Source organism: Podarcis vaucheri (assembly GCF_965113315.1).
Source record: "Podarcis vaucheri genome assembly, chromosome: 5".
In the NCBI taxonomy this organism is placed as follows: Eukaryota; Metazoa; Chordata; class Lepidosauria; order Squamata; family Lacertidae; genus Podarcis; species Podarcis vaucheri.
Window position 1 is genome coordinate 94,360,769 of NC_138763.1, and position 16,037 is coordinate 94,376,805.

A 16,037-nucleotide genomic window follows, 5' to 3' on the forward strand; every position below is an offset into this window, starting at 1 on the left:
CCCTCTTACAAAACGGCCTTTAAGGAGCTTTAGGAAGCCAAGAGAAGCGCTTAGATCGGGGGTTTCCAAATGGTAGTCTGTGGAACGCCAGTGGTCATTCAGGTGGGGCGTGGCAGGTGTGTGAAAAACACTTAAAATCTGAATGGCAAGGTAATAAAATTCAATGTAAGGAACAAAAGGATCAATCAAGAGTAACTGAATATCACACAGCACCTACAGCACGTTGCAACTGCTACAACAGGCAGAAAAATCATTAAATGGTCCGCCGAGAACCCCAGTAATTTCCAAGTGGTCCATGGGCCACTCTTAGGAGACTTTTGTGGGAAACTGACTACAATTGAGCTTGTTTAATGTTTATTATGTTTTTGTATATGCTGGAAGCTGCCCAGAGTGACTGGGACAACCCAATTGGGCGGGCAGGGTATAATTATTATAATTGTTATTTATTATTATTATTATTATTATTATTATTATTATTATTATTATTATTATTATTATTATTGAATAGTCCATCCCTATTTTCATTGGAGAAATTTTGGAGGGTATGGCAGTTTCTTTTACTGGACCAATGATAGCTTCCCAATCCTCCAGCTTACATTCTATTTGCATTTGGTGTTTTGGATTTTTCCAACCCTGAATATTTGCGCTGCAATCCCCTCCCCGTCAAGTAAGAATACATTTGCTGTTAGTGTTACTGACCATTCTCAGGGCTGCACTTTTACTATGTCTGCTCACCAGAGTGTTGCTAAATCTGAGGCGACTTTAATCTTCACAATTTGTCATCAATTAGGATTTACTTGTAATACCAGCGCAGAACATATGGCCACTGCTTCCGGACAAGAGAAACTCAACCCGACAGACTGAAATAGAATGTGTGTGTTATTTCTTAAGCGCCATTCTATTGTGCTGCTTAGAGATTGAAAGAGGATCAGTCTAGACTTTATCCCTTTCAAATTTGCCGGTCTACGCAGTTTCCATTAGGATAAAATGTGAGTGCCAATTTACAGATTTTATAGAGTTAGGGTGAGACAGTTTCAATTTCCTCATCATCCTGGGGAAAAAGTGAGAAGAAGGGTGCTGCAGGGTTCTGTCCTGGGCCCGTTGTTCTTCAACATCTTTATAAATGACTTGGATAAAGGAATTGAGGGGATGCTCATTCAATCTGCAGATGAAACCAAATTGGGAAGGATAGCTAATGCCTTAGAAGATGAAACTGGGATTCAAGATGACCATCACAGACTGGAGAAATGGGCCAAAACTAACAAAAGGAATTTCAATAGCCAGTATGGTGTAGTGGTTAAGAGCAGTGGACTCATAATCTGGTGAACCGGGTTCGATTCTCTGCTCCTCCACATGCAGCTGCTGGGTGACCTTCGGCCAGTCCCACTTCTTTGAAGCCTCTCAGCCCCACTCACCTCACAGAGTGTTTGTTGTGGGGGAGGAAGGGAAAGGAGATTGTTAGCCGCTTTGAGACTCCTTAGGGTAGTGATAAAGCGGGATATCAAATTCAAACTCTACTCTTCTTCTTCTTCAATGTCAGATTCTGCACTTAGGCAGGAAGAACCAGCTGCAAAAATACAAGATAGGGGACACTTGGCTTGCTGGTAAAGGGTAAAGGGACCCCTGACTGTTAGGTCCAGTCACGGACGACTCTAGGGTTGTGGCGCTCATCTCGCTTTATTGGCCGAGGGAGCCGGCGTACAGCTTCCGGGTCATGTGGCCAGCATGACTAAGCCACTTCTGGCGAACCAGAGCAGCACACGGAAATGCTGTTTACCTTCTCGCCGGAGTGGTACCTGTTTATCTACTTGCACTTTGACATGCTTTCGAACTGCTAGGTTGGCAGAAGCAGGGACAGAGCAACGGGAGCTCACCCCATTGCGGGGATTTAAACCGCCAACCTTCTGACTGGCAAGTCCTAGGCTCTGTGGTTTAGACCACAGTGCCACCCGCGTCCCCGGCTTGCTGGTAGTACATTCATATTCTACCCTTTTTCTCCAAGGTCACAGGGTCTTGGTAGAACACAAGCTTAACATGAGTCCACAGTGCGATGCAGCAGCAGAAGAAAAAAAGCTAATGCTAGTCTAGGCTGCTTCAACAGAAGCATAGTGTCCAGGTCAAATAATATTCCTGCTCTATTCTTCCTTGGCCAGACCCACACCTGGAATACTGTGTCCAATTCTGGGCACTGCAATTTATGAAGGATGTTGACAAACTGGAACATGTAAAGAGGAGGGTGACCAAGATGATCAAGGGCCTGGAAACCAAGCCTTATGAGGAACGGTTGAGGGAGCTGGGTATGTTTAGCCTGGAAAAGAGGAGACTGAGAGGAAATATCTTCAAATATCTCAAGGGCTGTCACATGGAAGATAGAGCAATCTGTGTTTTCTCCTGCTGTGGAAGGTTGGACCGAACAGATGGATTCAAATTACAAGAAAGGGGATTCCAACTAAACATCAGGAGGAACTTTCTGAAAGTAAGAGCTGCTCCAGAGGAATGGACTCCCTCAGAAGATGGCGGGCTCTCCTTCCTTGGAGGTTTTTAAACAGAGGTTGGATGGCCACCTGTCAGGGATTATTTAGTTCTGATTTCTGCATGGGGGGGTTGGACTAGATGATGCTTGGGGTCTCCTCCACTTCTACAATTCTATGATTCTAAGCAAGTCAGGCATGCCCCGTCTTATATTTTAGCACCTGGTTATTCCTGCCCGGGACGAGGGTGGAACTGTGGGTTAAACCACAGAGCCTAGGGCTTGCCGATCAGCAGGTCAGCGGTTCAAATCCCCACGACGGGGTGAGCTCCCGTTGCTTGCTCCCAGCTCCTGCCAACCTAGCAGTTCGAAAGCACCTCAAAGTGCAAGTAGATAAATAGGTACCGCTCTGGTGGGAAGGTAAATGGCGTTTCCGTGCGCTGCTCTGGTTCGCCAGAAGCAGCTTAGTCATGCTGGCCATATGACCCAGAAGCTGTACGCCGGCTCCCTCGGCCAATAAAGCGAGATGAGCGCCACAACCCCAGAGTCGGTCATGACTGGACCTAATGGTCAGGGTTCCCTTTACCTTTTATTCTTGCCCAAGTACAGAACCTGGCATTTGTCCCAATAAATAAACGTTAAGTGTTGTACTCCTTCCCTAATCCAAGCCCTCTGTGTCAGTGAAGGTCACTGAGGACTGCTGCTGCATTTTCTGTAACATAAGATTTATTCAGACACAATTACCGGCTGAGCACAAAATTCGTTTACGTGCTTACGTTTATTGTATCTGACCATTCTTAATTTCTCTTCTTTGCTACCTGCTTTGAATGGGGCCCTGTACAAAAAAAGAGAAAAGAATCCAGATATCAGGGTTTTAAAATGCATCCTTTAAATAAACAAATAAAGAAACACCCCTCCCTCCTTGTTTTTTTGCTGATGGGTGTGTGTTCTTACGACGTTGGCCTCTCTGTGTGATTTGACTGGTCACCTGAGGATTTGTGAATGGAAATGTTAGAAAGCTCGGTGCTTTGAGTGTGGAGATAAAAGAGTCTGTTCCTTAGAGGGAGTTATGCCTTAGGAGTCTCCGACTCTGCTTCTTATCACTCGGATGTGTCTCATAAAGGGGTAAAAATAGAGGCATACAGGATTACAGAAGATGTGGCACTGGTGACCATGAAAAGGAAGCCACTGGGAAGAATGGAGGCCTGAGGCATTTAGCCCTCAAGGACTCTGCAATACCTGTGGTGGCAAAGGCCATTTTTTTTTCTATTCTGCCACACGACCCCAGTGGAACTACATTCGAAGTGCGATCCATCTACTTCATTCACTGCTTTAGGCAATTAGCTGAAATCCTTTGACCTCCGAGATTGCTTTTTAAGGGTGGAGATAGACTGTGGCCATGCTTGTTTTAAGAGCTGTACAATATTTTAAACTGCAGTCTACCGGGGAGTAAATTCCACAGAGCTCAATGGGACACTTTTGAGAAAACATGTAGAGGATTGCTCTGGTGGTATTGATGACAGTTCATCTTTCAAGTACTTTATGAGAGAGAAGAGGCAGAAAAATATTTTATTAATGCACTAGAAAACTGCAGTTTTACCCAACATGCTCCTCTGTCCATTTGCTTTGACAGACATTTTGGTCTTAGTATGTAATTTTAGGGAATTTGAGTCTCTGGCATGGTTTTCTCGCTTTCTTCAGCCTCACTTGGCCTGCTTGTCCTTAGTTTTTTAATCCCCTTTTTATCCCTGTGCAGGACATACCTGAAAACTGAGAAAGAACAATAGCAATTAAGACTCCTAAGTAGGGATGGGAGAATCAGTTAGCTTTCAGTTTCTCATTTTTTCCCAATCTTAAATTTAGTTTTCCAGGTTTCCACATCAATTTGCAATTTTGTTTTGTTTTATTTTATTTTTTTAAAAACCAAGTCCTCACAATAATTTTTCAGTATTTTAGGGCATGTTTTAGCTGAGTATACACATTTGGGCAAGTGATGCTTCCTAGCAGAATGCCTGTCGTAGTTTATTTTCAGAAATATATGGAACTCTGTGCACAATTTCCCCCTCATAAATGCATTTTTGTGCAGATGTTTGGGTTGGTTGCAAAATTTGGAGAGGCACAAATTTCAAAGGATGTTAAAATGCACACCGAACTGAATTTCTCCCCAGTCTCTGTGGTCGAGTTACCGTATTTTTCGCTCCATAAGACACACCTGACCATAAGACACACCTAGTTTTTAGAGGAGGAAAACGGAAAACAAGAAAAAAAAATATTCTGAACGAAATGGTGGATGTATTATTTTTGTGGTTCATGCTGTGGCCACAGACATGTGATCTGATGGTGAATTTGGGGTGACCCAATGCAAAAATCCTGAGGATCCATGGGCTTTTACCTCCCCCCTCCCAGGCAGCCTCCGCTAGCATCCCTTATCTCTCTTTGGATCCCACCGATCAGCTGTTTCCTTTCAACACTCCCTTCCCTTTTGTTTGTCTTAGTGTCCTTTCCTTAGCTGGACCAGTTTTTTCCTCCTCCTTTTCTTCTCATTTCTCTCCTTATTGCTTTAGTCTTCCTGTTTCCCCCCTTTGCAAGTTTGCTGTCTTTACCTCCCCCCTCCCAGGCAGCCTCCTTTATCTCTAGCGTCCCTTATCTCTCTCCCCAATCGGCAAACGATCAGCGGCTTTGTTTCCACACCCACTTCCCTCTTTCAAAAAAAAAAAAAAAAAGAGAGCATGATCTGCTTTTCGCCCCTGGGCAATTCAGCTCCAGGGACCACGCATTCGCTCCATAAGACGCTCAGACATTTCCCTTACTTTTTAGGAAGAAAAAAGTGTGTCTTATGGAGCAAAAAATATGGTAACTGTTGCTGCAGCAGAAAAGCAGCTGTGGATGGATGGATGGATTGATTGCATTCATATTATTCCCTTTTTCTCCAAGGACTTCAAAGTGGTTCTTCCTCTCCTCATTTAATCCCCACGACAACCCTTTGAGGTAAGTTAGGCTGAAAGTGAGTGGCTGGCCCAACGTCGCCCAGTGAGCTTCATGGCTGAATGGGGATTATGAATCTGTTTCCCAGTCTGACACTCTAACCCAGCTTTTCTCAACTTTGGGTTTCCAGGTGTTCTTGAACTACATTTCCCATCAGTTCCTGACCGCTGGCCATACTGGCTAGGAATGATGGGAGTTATAGTCCACAACCTCTAGGGATCAAAGGTTGAGAAAGTCTGCTCTAACCACTACATCACACAGTCCTCCTCCCAACTACCGCAGGTGGGAGAGAAAGCTGTCAAAACGAAGGAGGGAGGGAGAATGAAGAAGCCACAGCTGCCTTGCCTCCCAGTTGTTAACAGAAAAACCCGAGGGCTCCCTTGGACAAAAACAAAGACACCAACCAGGATAACTTGGAGCAAAACAGCAGCCTGTAGGCTTGGCCTTTATTGAATACTGTCGCAACAGGACTCCCACCCGCAACAAGATGAAGCAAAATGGAAGTCCAGAACAAAAGAAGACCCCAACTTTTATTAGTTACTAATCCCCCAAACTACACCCCTAAGACTACATCCCAACTACATCACAAAAAGGAGGGGTTGAGGGAGGAGTTGTGGAGGTAACCTGAGTATCTTGTCACCTGGCTGGTTCCTCCTTTCCCCCTCCCCATGAGTCATTTCCAGAGGACAAAAGGGAGCTGGCAGTTTCCTGCCCCCAGAGGGAAGATCAGATCATTGTCCTTTGTTCCAGTCCATGTTGAATCCACTCCCATATGCAAGTCCTTTGTGACCTTGATGGTCTTCTGTCTGGGACCATCAAGGTTGTCATGCCAACTGGGTAGGGCTCCTGTGTATTTGCTGGTGTGGTTAAGGGATTATGGCCGTCCTGTAACAAACCATCCCCCTTTGATAGTCCTTCCTTCATGGAATAAAATAAAAGTGGACCGGTGTAAATCCGATGTATGGTTGATTTACTATGAATTTATAACAGAAACGTTGTGTATGTCGTGTTTGTACAAACTGAATGATGGGGGGGGGGGTGTTCCTGCAACACAGTTCAGTGGTGGATTCCAAAGAATACATTCATTAATTTTTATTCAAAGTACAATTACAAATGTACTATGCCCCGATGCACCTAGAGGACACTACGACATGGGGGGAAGGAGGTTTCTGCAAACTTTGGTGGGTTAAGGGCTGAGTATCTTGATGATGTGCTTTTGCATGCTGTTCCCCTCCCTGGTCCAGCTGGCAGGCCGGGGCTTCCTGTGCAGAATGTGTCCTTAAAACCTAAAAATCGTGGTGGTTGACTGCTTGGAAGGGAGAGCAGGGCTGTTTGGAAGGGGCTACATTTAGATCTCACATCACTCCTGTTTCAAAACAGCTGCACCCGTCGCCAGTTTGTTTCTGGACCCAATTCAATGGGGTTAATGTTTAAAGCCCTAAACGACTCAGGCCCTCAATACCCGAAAGAGCACCTCATTCCCTACAGACCCTCAGGTTTTAAGCTCAGCCCTGGGGCAGAGGACTTTTGGTAGCTCCACCACCCTCAGAAGTTCAAAAGGCAAATGCCTGGCATGCCTATTTTAAGACCCATCCTATTTTGGTGATGCTTTTGAATTCTGGTGCTGGAGGAGACTCTTGAGAGTCCCATGGACTGCAAGAAGATCAAACCTATCCATTCTGAAGGAAATCAGCCCTGAGCGCTCACTGGAAGGACAGATCCTGAAGCTGAGGCTCCAATACTTTGGCCACCTCATGAGAAGAGAAGACTCCCTGGAAAAGACCCTGATGTTGGGAAAGATGAAGGGCACAAGGAGAAGGGGACGACAGAGGACGAGATGGTTGGACAGTGTTCTCGAAGCTACCAGCATGAGTTTGACCAAACTGCGGGAGGCAGTGGAGGACAGGAGTGCCTGGCGTGCTCTGGTCCATGGGGTCACGAAGAGTCAGATACGACTAAACAACAACATTTGGGTGATCATAAGTTGCCCTGAATGCCGCATTTTAAATTGTTCTGGTGGGGACGCATCATGCTTCTTCTGGGATAGTTTGTGTACCTTTGGTCTCCACCATGCACTCAGCTCTCACCTGTGGCACCTAGCAGCTGTCCACATGGGACAGTGGTCATATCCTGTGGAACGGCTTCCACTGGCCACCAAAACCAGCTGAGAGTAGCCAATGAGTTGCATGCAAAGACAGGCTCTGGTGGATTGAGTGGACGAGACCAAGAGTGGGACCAATGGTCAAGAAGGCCTTTTCTGCACATGCTTTTAGACCAGGCATCCTCAACCTGCAGCCCTCCAGATGTTTTGGCCTACAGCTCCCATGATCCCTAGCTAACAGGACCAGTGGTCAGGGGTGATGGGAATTGTAGTCCAAAACATCTGGAGGGCCAAAGGTTGGGGGTGTCTATTTTAGACGGAAGTGAGGGGCAGATAGAGCTCATACATCTGGGAAGGCAGCCCATCTAGGAGAGGGTAAACTCTGGTCCTAAACATCCACTGCCTTGCAGGATATTGTCATGGTCTGGTTTACAGGCGGTCGAAGCCCTGGCGGAGAATGTTGGGACCGGGGGCAAGACGGTGGGGTGGGAGCAGGAACAAGTGTCTGGAAGCCAGGAGTCCGGAAGCCAAGGGTCCGAGGGTCAGGAAACCAAGACTCAAGAAGCCAAACACAGCAAGGTAGGAAGTGTGTTGCTGTGGCCAAGAGCCAAAGGGAAATGCTGACCTTATATCGCTTCCCGGCTCTTGCCACCAGGTACTGTGAGTTACCAATCGGCCTCACCTGTGCGGCCACGTCTTGCCTCTTCAGAACAAACTTAGGAAAGCCCCAGTCTTGTGAAGCCCTACCGGTCACAGGGCCTGGCTCCTGCACGCACTCCTGACAGATATCTCTGGGAGAAGAAAGGGAGTAGGCCCTACGCAAATCCAGAGTGAAGTCCCTAAGACGGTTGGATGGCACCTTGGGTGCCTCCTTCTGGCAACTCCTGCAGCCTAGCTGATGTCAAGCATATTGCTCTGCTTTCCTTTGGACCACATCAGTGAGGCTGAGAGTGGTGGGTCCTGTTCTCTGGGCAGTCCAAGACCCCCAGACACACTACCCAGGCTTGCACCCCAGGCAGGTCACTTCAGTGCTGCTAATACAGCAAAACAACAACACAAGAGGCAGCAGTTACGAATTACCAGTCTCTGCAGCCACAGTTTAGGACCTTAGGGCATAGCTGTCAACCGTCCCTTATTTGGCGGGAAACTCCCTAATCCCAGCGCCGTTTCCCGCTGCTGTCCCTTATTGATGATGTCCCTTAAATTTCCCGGGTTTCAAAGGAAGCAGCTCCTCTCCCTCCCTCCCTGCCAGCCAGGGAGGAGGGAGGCTCCAACTGTGTTGCTTGGCTGCGTTGCTCACCCAATAAGGAGTCTAAGAACGACTGGGGGGTGGAGCTTGCATGCCTTGTGCCGATCAAATCGGCCGCGTTGCCTGGGGACTTGCCTTTGCTCAGCGCTTCCCAGCAGAGAGGTGACGGTGGTTTTCCTTGCTGCATCCCCTTTGCCGGGTTGCTGCGCTGGGGAACCACCGCTTGAGGCTTCGTTTGGCTGCTGGCTGGGCTTTCTGCCTTTGGCTCGGAGGGGCTCAGAAGTTGAACCTACCTGTGCTTGGAAAATCCCTTATTTTGGCTGCTGATCCCTTATTTTCAAGGCTGCTGGTCCCTTATTTTCAAATCTGTAAGTTGACAGCTATGCCTTAGGGCAAAGTGTGGGTAATAAATTAAATTAAATTCCCTCACCTTCGCTCCTCTTCTCTGCCAAATAGCTTGTTGACAAAATTTTAAAGACTTTGTACTTGCCGTCTCAACAGCTCCCCTTTGGGTTAAAGTGCTGCAGAATTTCAAGCTGCTAAGTGTATCTTTTATTACTATCTGGCAAACGTAGGGAAATAATAATTTGAAACGAGAAAACGTCAATATTCTGGAAAACAAAAGAGGGGAGATGGTATTATATGGGCTTAGAAACAGGATGTAGACCTCGACATTGTCACGGGGAAAGGAAAATGGGAAGGAACATGGTTACAACGCAACGGACATGCTGACAAAACGAAATGTTTTGTAAGACTACTGCCTCAAATTGCCAATATTTCCATGCTCAGCCTCAGGAAGAATGAAGGGACACCACAAAAAGGCACAATTAGAAGTTCATGAATGCATGTGGATCGGGTGGCCAGTGTCCTAAGCAGATCTAGCATGGACCGTGAGATGCATCAAACTCAAATACTACTAGACACATTTGCAATACCGTGGGTGGGCATCAAAGGGACCTGCTAATGCAATAGGCCTAAGAGAAGCTGTAGCTGTTCCAATTTTTCAGTTTTGGTCTCAGGTTCTCTCTCTCTCTGTGTCTGTCTGTCTCTTGAGAGAGAGAAAGGTAGGTGTCAGCTTGGAAGACAACCGTTTGCATACTCAGCCATTTATTTCCAACAAGTGCCGTTCTATGAAATATCCGCAGAGATATTTCCACCGCTTGGTTCAGTTATGAAGGAGAGGTCCTCTGCTCTCCTACCTGCAGCCACATTCTGCTACCTTCATCCCTTCGTACTGGTATTTCAGAGTGGGCGTCCCGGCATCGTCATTGTAAAGCAAGGAAATGGCTTCCAGCTTGGTGGGAACGCAACAAGCCTTGGCTGCTTTCTTGGGGTTCTTGTAGTGAACCAAGGTCTGGATGATAGCGTGTTTGGTCGGGGTGACGTTATCGGTCAAAGGAAAGAAGCAGCCCCCTTTGCACTCAAACGCCTCATAATCCGAGGGCGCAATGATCCAATTCCAGCCAATTTCTTTGAAGTTGACATGAAGAGACGTTCTCCGACAGTGGTTGCTTTCAACGCTGCGTTTGCTTCTAGATGGAGAATGGTGGGTTCCGCCGACCGGCAACGCATTCTGCTTGTGAACAGTGTCGTTCTTAAGCACGCTCTCCTGTTCGTGTGCCATCATTTCCTGAAGTTCCCTGTGGTTCTCCTTGATTCTGTTGCCATTATCATTGGAAAACACTATCAGCAAGGGCAGACGGTTGGACTCGGGTGTTACACTGATGCGCGGCTTGCCACAGGTGGGCTCCCTCTGAACATGGCTTTCCACGGTGATCTGTAGCTGGCTGGTAGTCCTTGCTTTCTCCGCCTTGACCCATCTTTTCACAGTGCCAGACATATCAAACATCACCCAGCCACATTCGTGGATCTCTTTGGAGACTAGGAAAGATTGGGCCTCTTTTGGTTTCTCCCAGGGATCCCCTCCTTGACTGCCGTAGATGACCACGTTTCCCTGAAGGCGAGAGAAACACTCTGCCTCCTCCTGGCAAGCAGTGTGGATCCGAAGCTCAGCTCTGGTGACTTCTTCATGCCATGGGATGGAGACATTGAAAAGCAAGATGTATTTCTGAGAGGGATCCATTTCCCCTGAGGCAATATCTGTGGGAGAAAATTGATAAGCATTGTTACCATAAGGTAAAGGGACCCCTGACCATTAGGTCTAGTCATGGCTGACTCTGGGGTTGCGGCGCTCATCTTGCTTTATTGGCTGAGGGAGCCAGCATACAGCTTCCGGGTCACGTGGCCAGCATGAGTAAGCCGCTTATGGAGAACCAGAGCAGCGCACGGAAACGCCGTTTACCTTCCCACCGGAGCAGTACCTATTTATCTCCTTGCACTTTGAGGTGCTTTTGAACTGCTAGGTTGGCAGGAGCAGGGACTGAGCAACAGGAGCTCACCCTGTTGCGGGGATTCGAATTGCCGACCTTCTGATCGGCAAGCCCTAGGCTCTGTGGTTTAACCCACAGCGCCACCCGTGTCCCTATTGTTACCATAGCTCTCTGTTATTGCGGGGTGGGAGATATGAAATGTAGGCAACCCAGTCAGTTGGGCGGGGTACAAATAATAATATAATATAATATAATATAATATAATATAATATAATATAATATAATATAATATAATCACCACCACCATTATCATCATCATCATTGCTTTTTTCTGGGGGGACACAGAGGTACCCATATCCCTAAACATTTTGTGAATCTAAGTTTGGCCTCATTGAGGGGCAGTATTAAAATATGAGTAGGAAAATGAAAGTGCCCCTAAACATTTTTTAAGAAAAAAGCATTGTTGTTGTTGTTGTTGTTGTTGTTTTGTTTTTTTTTACTATTATTATTAGGAATAGGTCTTAGACCTGCATCTTAATTGATGGCTTGCTGCTGCTGGTGTTACAAGTTCTCATGTAAATCAAAACAGTAGCAAATACTCTGCTTGCAGCCAGTAGACAACATTTTATGGGTGAAATAAGGGATTCTTGTAATATTTCTAACAGACTTACTATGACAGCGAGTTTCAGTATCTAAAGCCTCCATCTCCTATTGTTGTGGAATGATTTCAGTGCATTAAAAGAAAACTGCCTGGCAAAGAGAGAGAGAGATCCTTATTTTCCTGGGACAGTCCCGGATTTACAGAAGCCGCCCTGGTTTCTGATTTGATCCTGAAATGTCCCACTTTTCCTTAGGACGTCCCTGTTTTCACTGGAGAAATGTTGGAGGGTATGGAGTTATGCGACCCCCGAGCCAAGGAAATAAGTATTTATACAACCTTTAGAAGACACCTGAAGGCAGCCCTGAATTGGAAAGTTTTTTTAAAAATGTTTTATTATGTTTTTATAGACAGGGGACCCTCTAGTTACGGACCGCTCTGGATATGTAACTTTCGGGTTATGAACACGGCATGGGCAGAAGTGCTCAATCGCGCCGCGTGCAGAAGCAGCACCTCTGCCTACGGACTTTTCAGGATGCAAATGGACCCCCAGAATGAATTTAATTCATATTCGGTGGGTCCACTGTATGTTGGAAGCTGCCCAGAGTGGCTGGGGCAACTCAGTCAGATGGGTGGGGTATAAATATCATAATCATCACCATCACCCCTACCACGATTGAATAGGATGTCCCTATTTTCATCAGTGCTGGAGGAGACTCCTGAGAGTCCCATGGACCGCAAGAAGATCAAACCTCTCCATTCTGAAGGAAATCAGCCCTGAGTGCTCACTGGAAGGACAGATCCTGAAGCTGAGGCTCCAATACTTTGGCCACCTCATGAGAAGAGAAGACTCCCTGGAAAAGACCCTGATGTTGGGAAAGATGGAGGGCACAAGGAGAAGGGGATGACAGAGGACGAGATGGTTGGATAGTGTTCTCGAAGCTACCAGCATGAGTTTGACCAAACTGCGGGAGGCAGTGGAAGACAGAAGTGCCTGGCGTGCTCCGGTCCAGGGGGTCACAAAGAGTCGGACACCACTAAACGACTAAACAACAACAACAACAACAACATTTTCATCAGAGAACTGTTGGAGGTTATGGGCTTGTTTTGTTTCTCTCAGGATGAATGGGCCCCCCTTCCCTGCCCTGAAAGTGGGGAGGGCATCAATGAAAAAAGCCCAGGCTTTTCCCAAAACGTTTGATTGCCTGTTAATTGGGCTGGCAGCAGAATCACCAGCCGTACTAGCAACGATAAGGCACCCTCCATTGTGCTTGAGGCAGAAGGGTGATTATTTTTTTGGTGGGGGGAGAACCAGGAGAAGCTATGCAACATACTAAGTGGTGTTCCGCAACAGTGAGGAACACCTTAGGGGTTCAAGAGGAACAGCTGAGGGCTACTGTCACTGCTCTCCAACATCTGCCCTCCCCCTGAGACCAGTGTCCCACCCTGTCTAATGGTAAGGCCAGCCCTGATCCCAGTTTATACATAAAGGTCTCACGCCGATTTAAAGCATGGATCTGTTTCAGGCACTACAGAACAAATTATATATCCTAGCCACTAGCATTTAGTAGCTTATTGGCCAGCTATCCTGTCCATAAAGAAGCAGCGAAGGACTTCACTGTGGCACAAATCAAACAAATGCACACTCAGAAGCCAAACTGGATAAAGCCCAAGAAATCACAGGTTGATTTCTCTGCTCCTCCTTCCATTTACCTAGTAATGGCCTCCTTGTGGGACGCTGGTGGCGCTGTGGTCTAAACCACTGAGCCTCTTGGGCTTGCCGATCAGAAGGTCGGTGGTTCGAATCCCCGCAATGGGGTGAGCTCCCGTTGCTCTGTCCCAACTCCTGCCAACCTAGCAGTTCGAAAGCACACCAGTGCAAGTAGATAAATAGGTACTGCTGCGGCGGGAAGGCAAACGGCGTTTCCATGCGATCTGGTTTCTGTCACGGTGTGCCGTTGTGCCAGAAGCTGTTTAGTCATGATGGCCACATGAACCGGGAAGCTGTCTGTGGACAAATGCCGGCTCCCCCGGCCTGAAAGCGAGATGAGCACTGCAACCCCACAGTCGCCTTTCGCTGGACTTGACTGTCCAGGGGTCCTTTACCTAATGGCCTTCTATGAGGACTGCGCCATGACAGGGCAAGGGATGAGGGGAGTAATTCAGGCATGCTCTTTGGGGGGCAGGGGCAGAGAGAGTTTCCACTTAACTTTCTGCCCCTTTGGAACTCCTCTTTGTAAAGGTCATAAGCGAATAGAATTGCTGAGCACATTTTATCTCATCATCATTATTATTTATTAATTAAATTTATATACTGACCTTCATCTGAAGATCCCAAGGCGGTTAACAACATAATACAGTGGTACCTCGGGTTAAGTACTTAATTCGTTCCGGAGGTCCGTTCTTAACCTGAAACTGTTCTTAACCTGAAGCACCACTTTAGCTAATGGGGCCTCCTGCTGCTGCCGTGCTGCTGAAGCCCGATTTCTGTTCTCATCCTGAAACAAATTTCTTAACCTGAAGCACTATTTCTGGGTTAGCGGAGTCTGTAACCTGAAGCGGATGTAACCTGAAGCGTATGTAACCCGAGGTACCACTGTAATGCAAAACGAGAGCAAACAAAAAATACATAACCAGAACCAAAACAAACCAATAACCTTAACAATCATAATTATTTTGCTATCTGAATTCTATTCCTGGTAGCGGCCCAACGCCATGTGCTGACATCGCATGCAAGGAGTCAGGGAGTGGAGCTGAACATCTTCTGAACATTGAGGAGGCCCTCAAAAAAACCAAAAACAACCCCCCCCCAAAAAAAAACTGGGGGGGGGAGTGCCTTGGCCCCCAGGAACTGGCGCCTACAATTGTTCCTGAAATGTGGTCCTAGTTGCTATTCTTTTTATTAGTTTCACTTTTTAAAAAAGCACCCTAAGGTGTCTTCACATTGGTGCGAAGAGGAAAGCATTTTCGGGTCTCCCTTGAAGCATAGCAAATAAAGATGGTCTCAAAGCTCAGATTGGGGTTGTTTTTTTATATAACAGGGCTGTCATATTTCAATAATTGAAAAAAAAATCTGGACATAAAAGTTATTGAGCAAAATGGTTTTTGGCAAAGTTGCTGAGCTTTTTTTGGGGGGGGGCGCAACACTGTTGAGTTTTTGAGTTTTCCCCAAAGTCCCCCCCCCCCGCAAAATCTCAAAAATATCTACTCTTTAACATGGAATTTCCCCAGACATTACAGCCTGGCTGAAATTCTGGACATGTGGCAACCACAATTTCATGAAAACTACCGCTAATTTTAAAACCCCATTGAAGTATCATGATTTGGCCACTGTCAGAAACAGGAACCTTCACTGGGGAGACAACTGACATCAGGAATAAACTCAGAAGCGTTGGCTGGCTGTTCAGTTGGCAGGCGCAGAGTGCCAGAGATGTTTTGACAAGCAAGCCCTAAATTACATTATCAGTTTATTGCTGGTATCTGATTTCTTCTTGATTTAAAAAGAAAACAACATCTTTTATATTATACAGTGGTACCTCAGGTTACATACGCTTCAGGTTACGTACGCTTCAGGTTACACACTCTGCTAACCCAGAAATAGTGCTTCAGGTTAAGAAATTTGCTTCAGGATGAGAACAGAAATTGGGCTCCAGTGGCAAGGCGGCAGCAGGAGGCCCCATTAGCTAAAGTGGTGCTTCAGGTTAAGAACAGTTTCAGGTTAAGAACGGACCTCCGGAATGAATTAAGTACTTAACCTGAGGTACCACTGTATACGGAAAAGTGAAGAACGATCAGGCTTGCTGATAGAGCAAGTAACTACAGCTGCAATTTCGTAAACACTTAGTGTAAGATCCATTGAACTTAATAGGACTTACTTTTGAGTAGGCACACAAAGGATTCCACTGTAGGATTCCTACCCACCGGGAAAACCAAGCCCACACATTGTGGAAGAAAACCCTCATACCTTCAGGACTGAAGCTACGGACAATGTTGGATATGGGGCTGGAAGACCTGTCCTTGGTATATCGATTATACAAATCAATCATGAATTGGGGTGGCTCCTCTTTCATCTTCTCCTGTGAAGGTATCTCTGATAAGTTCAGGTTCCTCAGGAAATCAGCTTTCAGATTCTCCAGGAAAGCCTGAAAGTCAAAAGGGGCCTCTTCATCCATATTCCCAAGGTCACCAGAGTGTTCGGGAGAGTTTCCCGCGGTGAGTAATCCGCTCCTAACATCCACAGGTTTGCTGTTGGTCAGGTGGACAAAGATGACATTCCAAAGAGCCAAGGCACCAAAACAGTACAT

At 46.6% G+C, this 16,037-nt stretch overlaps 1 protein-coding gene across 1 annotated transcript; it reads right to left on the reverse strand.

Annotated features, from left to right (window-relative positions):
* Window positions 1-9,334: 9,334 nt before the first annotated feature.
* On the reverse strand, window positions 9,335-16,037 carry GDF2 (growth differentiation factor 2; the record flags this gene model as incomplete). The annotated part of the gene is made up of 2 exons (XM_082223249.1): window positions 9,335-10,905; window positions 15,698-16,037. The coding sequence occupies 2 exons, from the start codon at window positions 16,035-16,037 to the stop codon at window positions 10,001-10,003; spliced, it is 1,245 nt and encodes a 414-aa protein (XP_082079375.1). The 3' UTR covers window positions 9,335-10,000.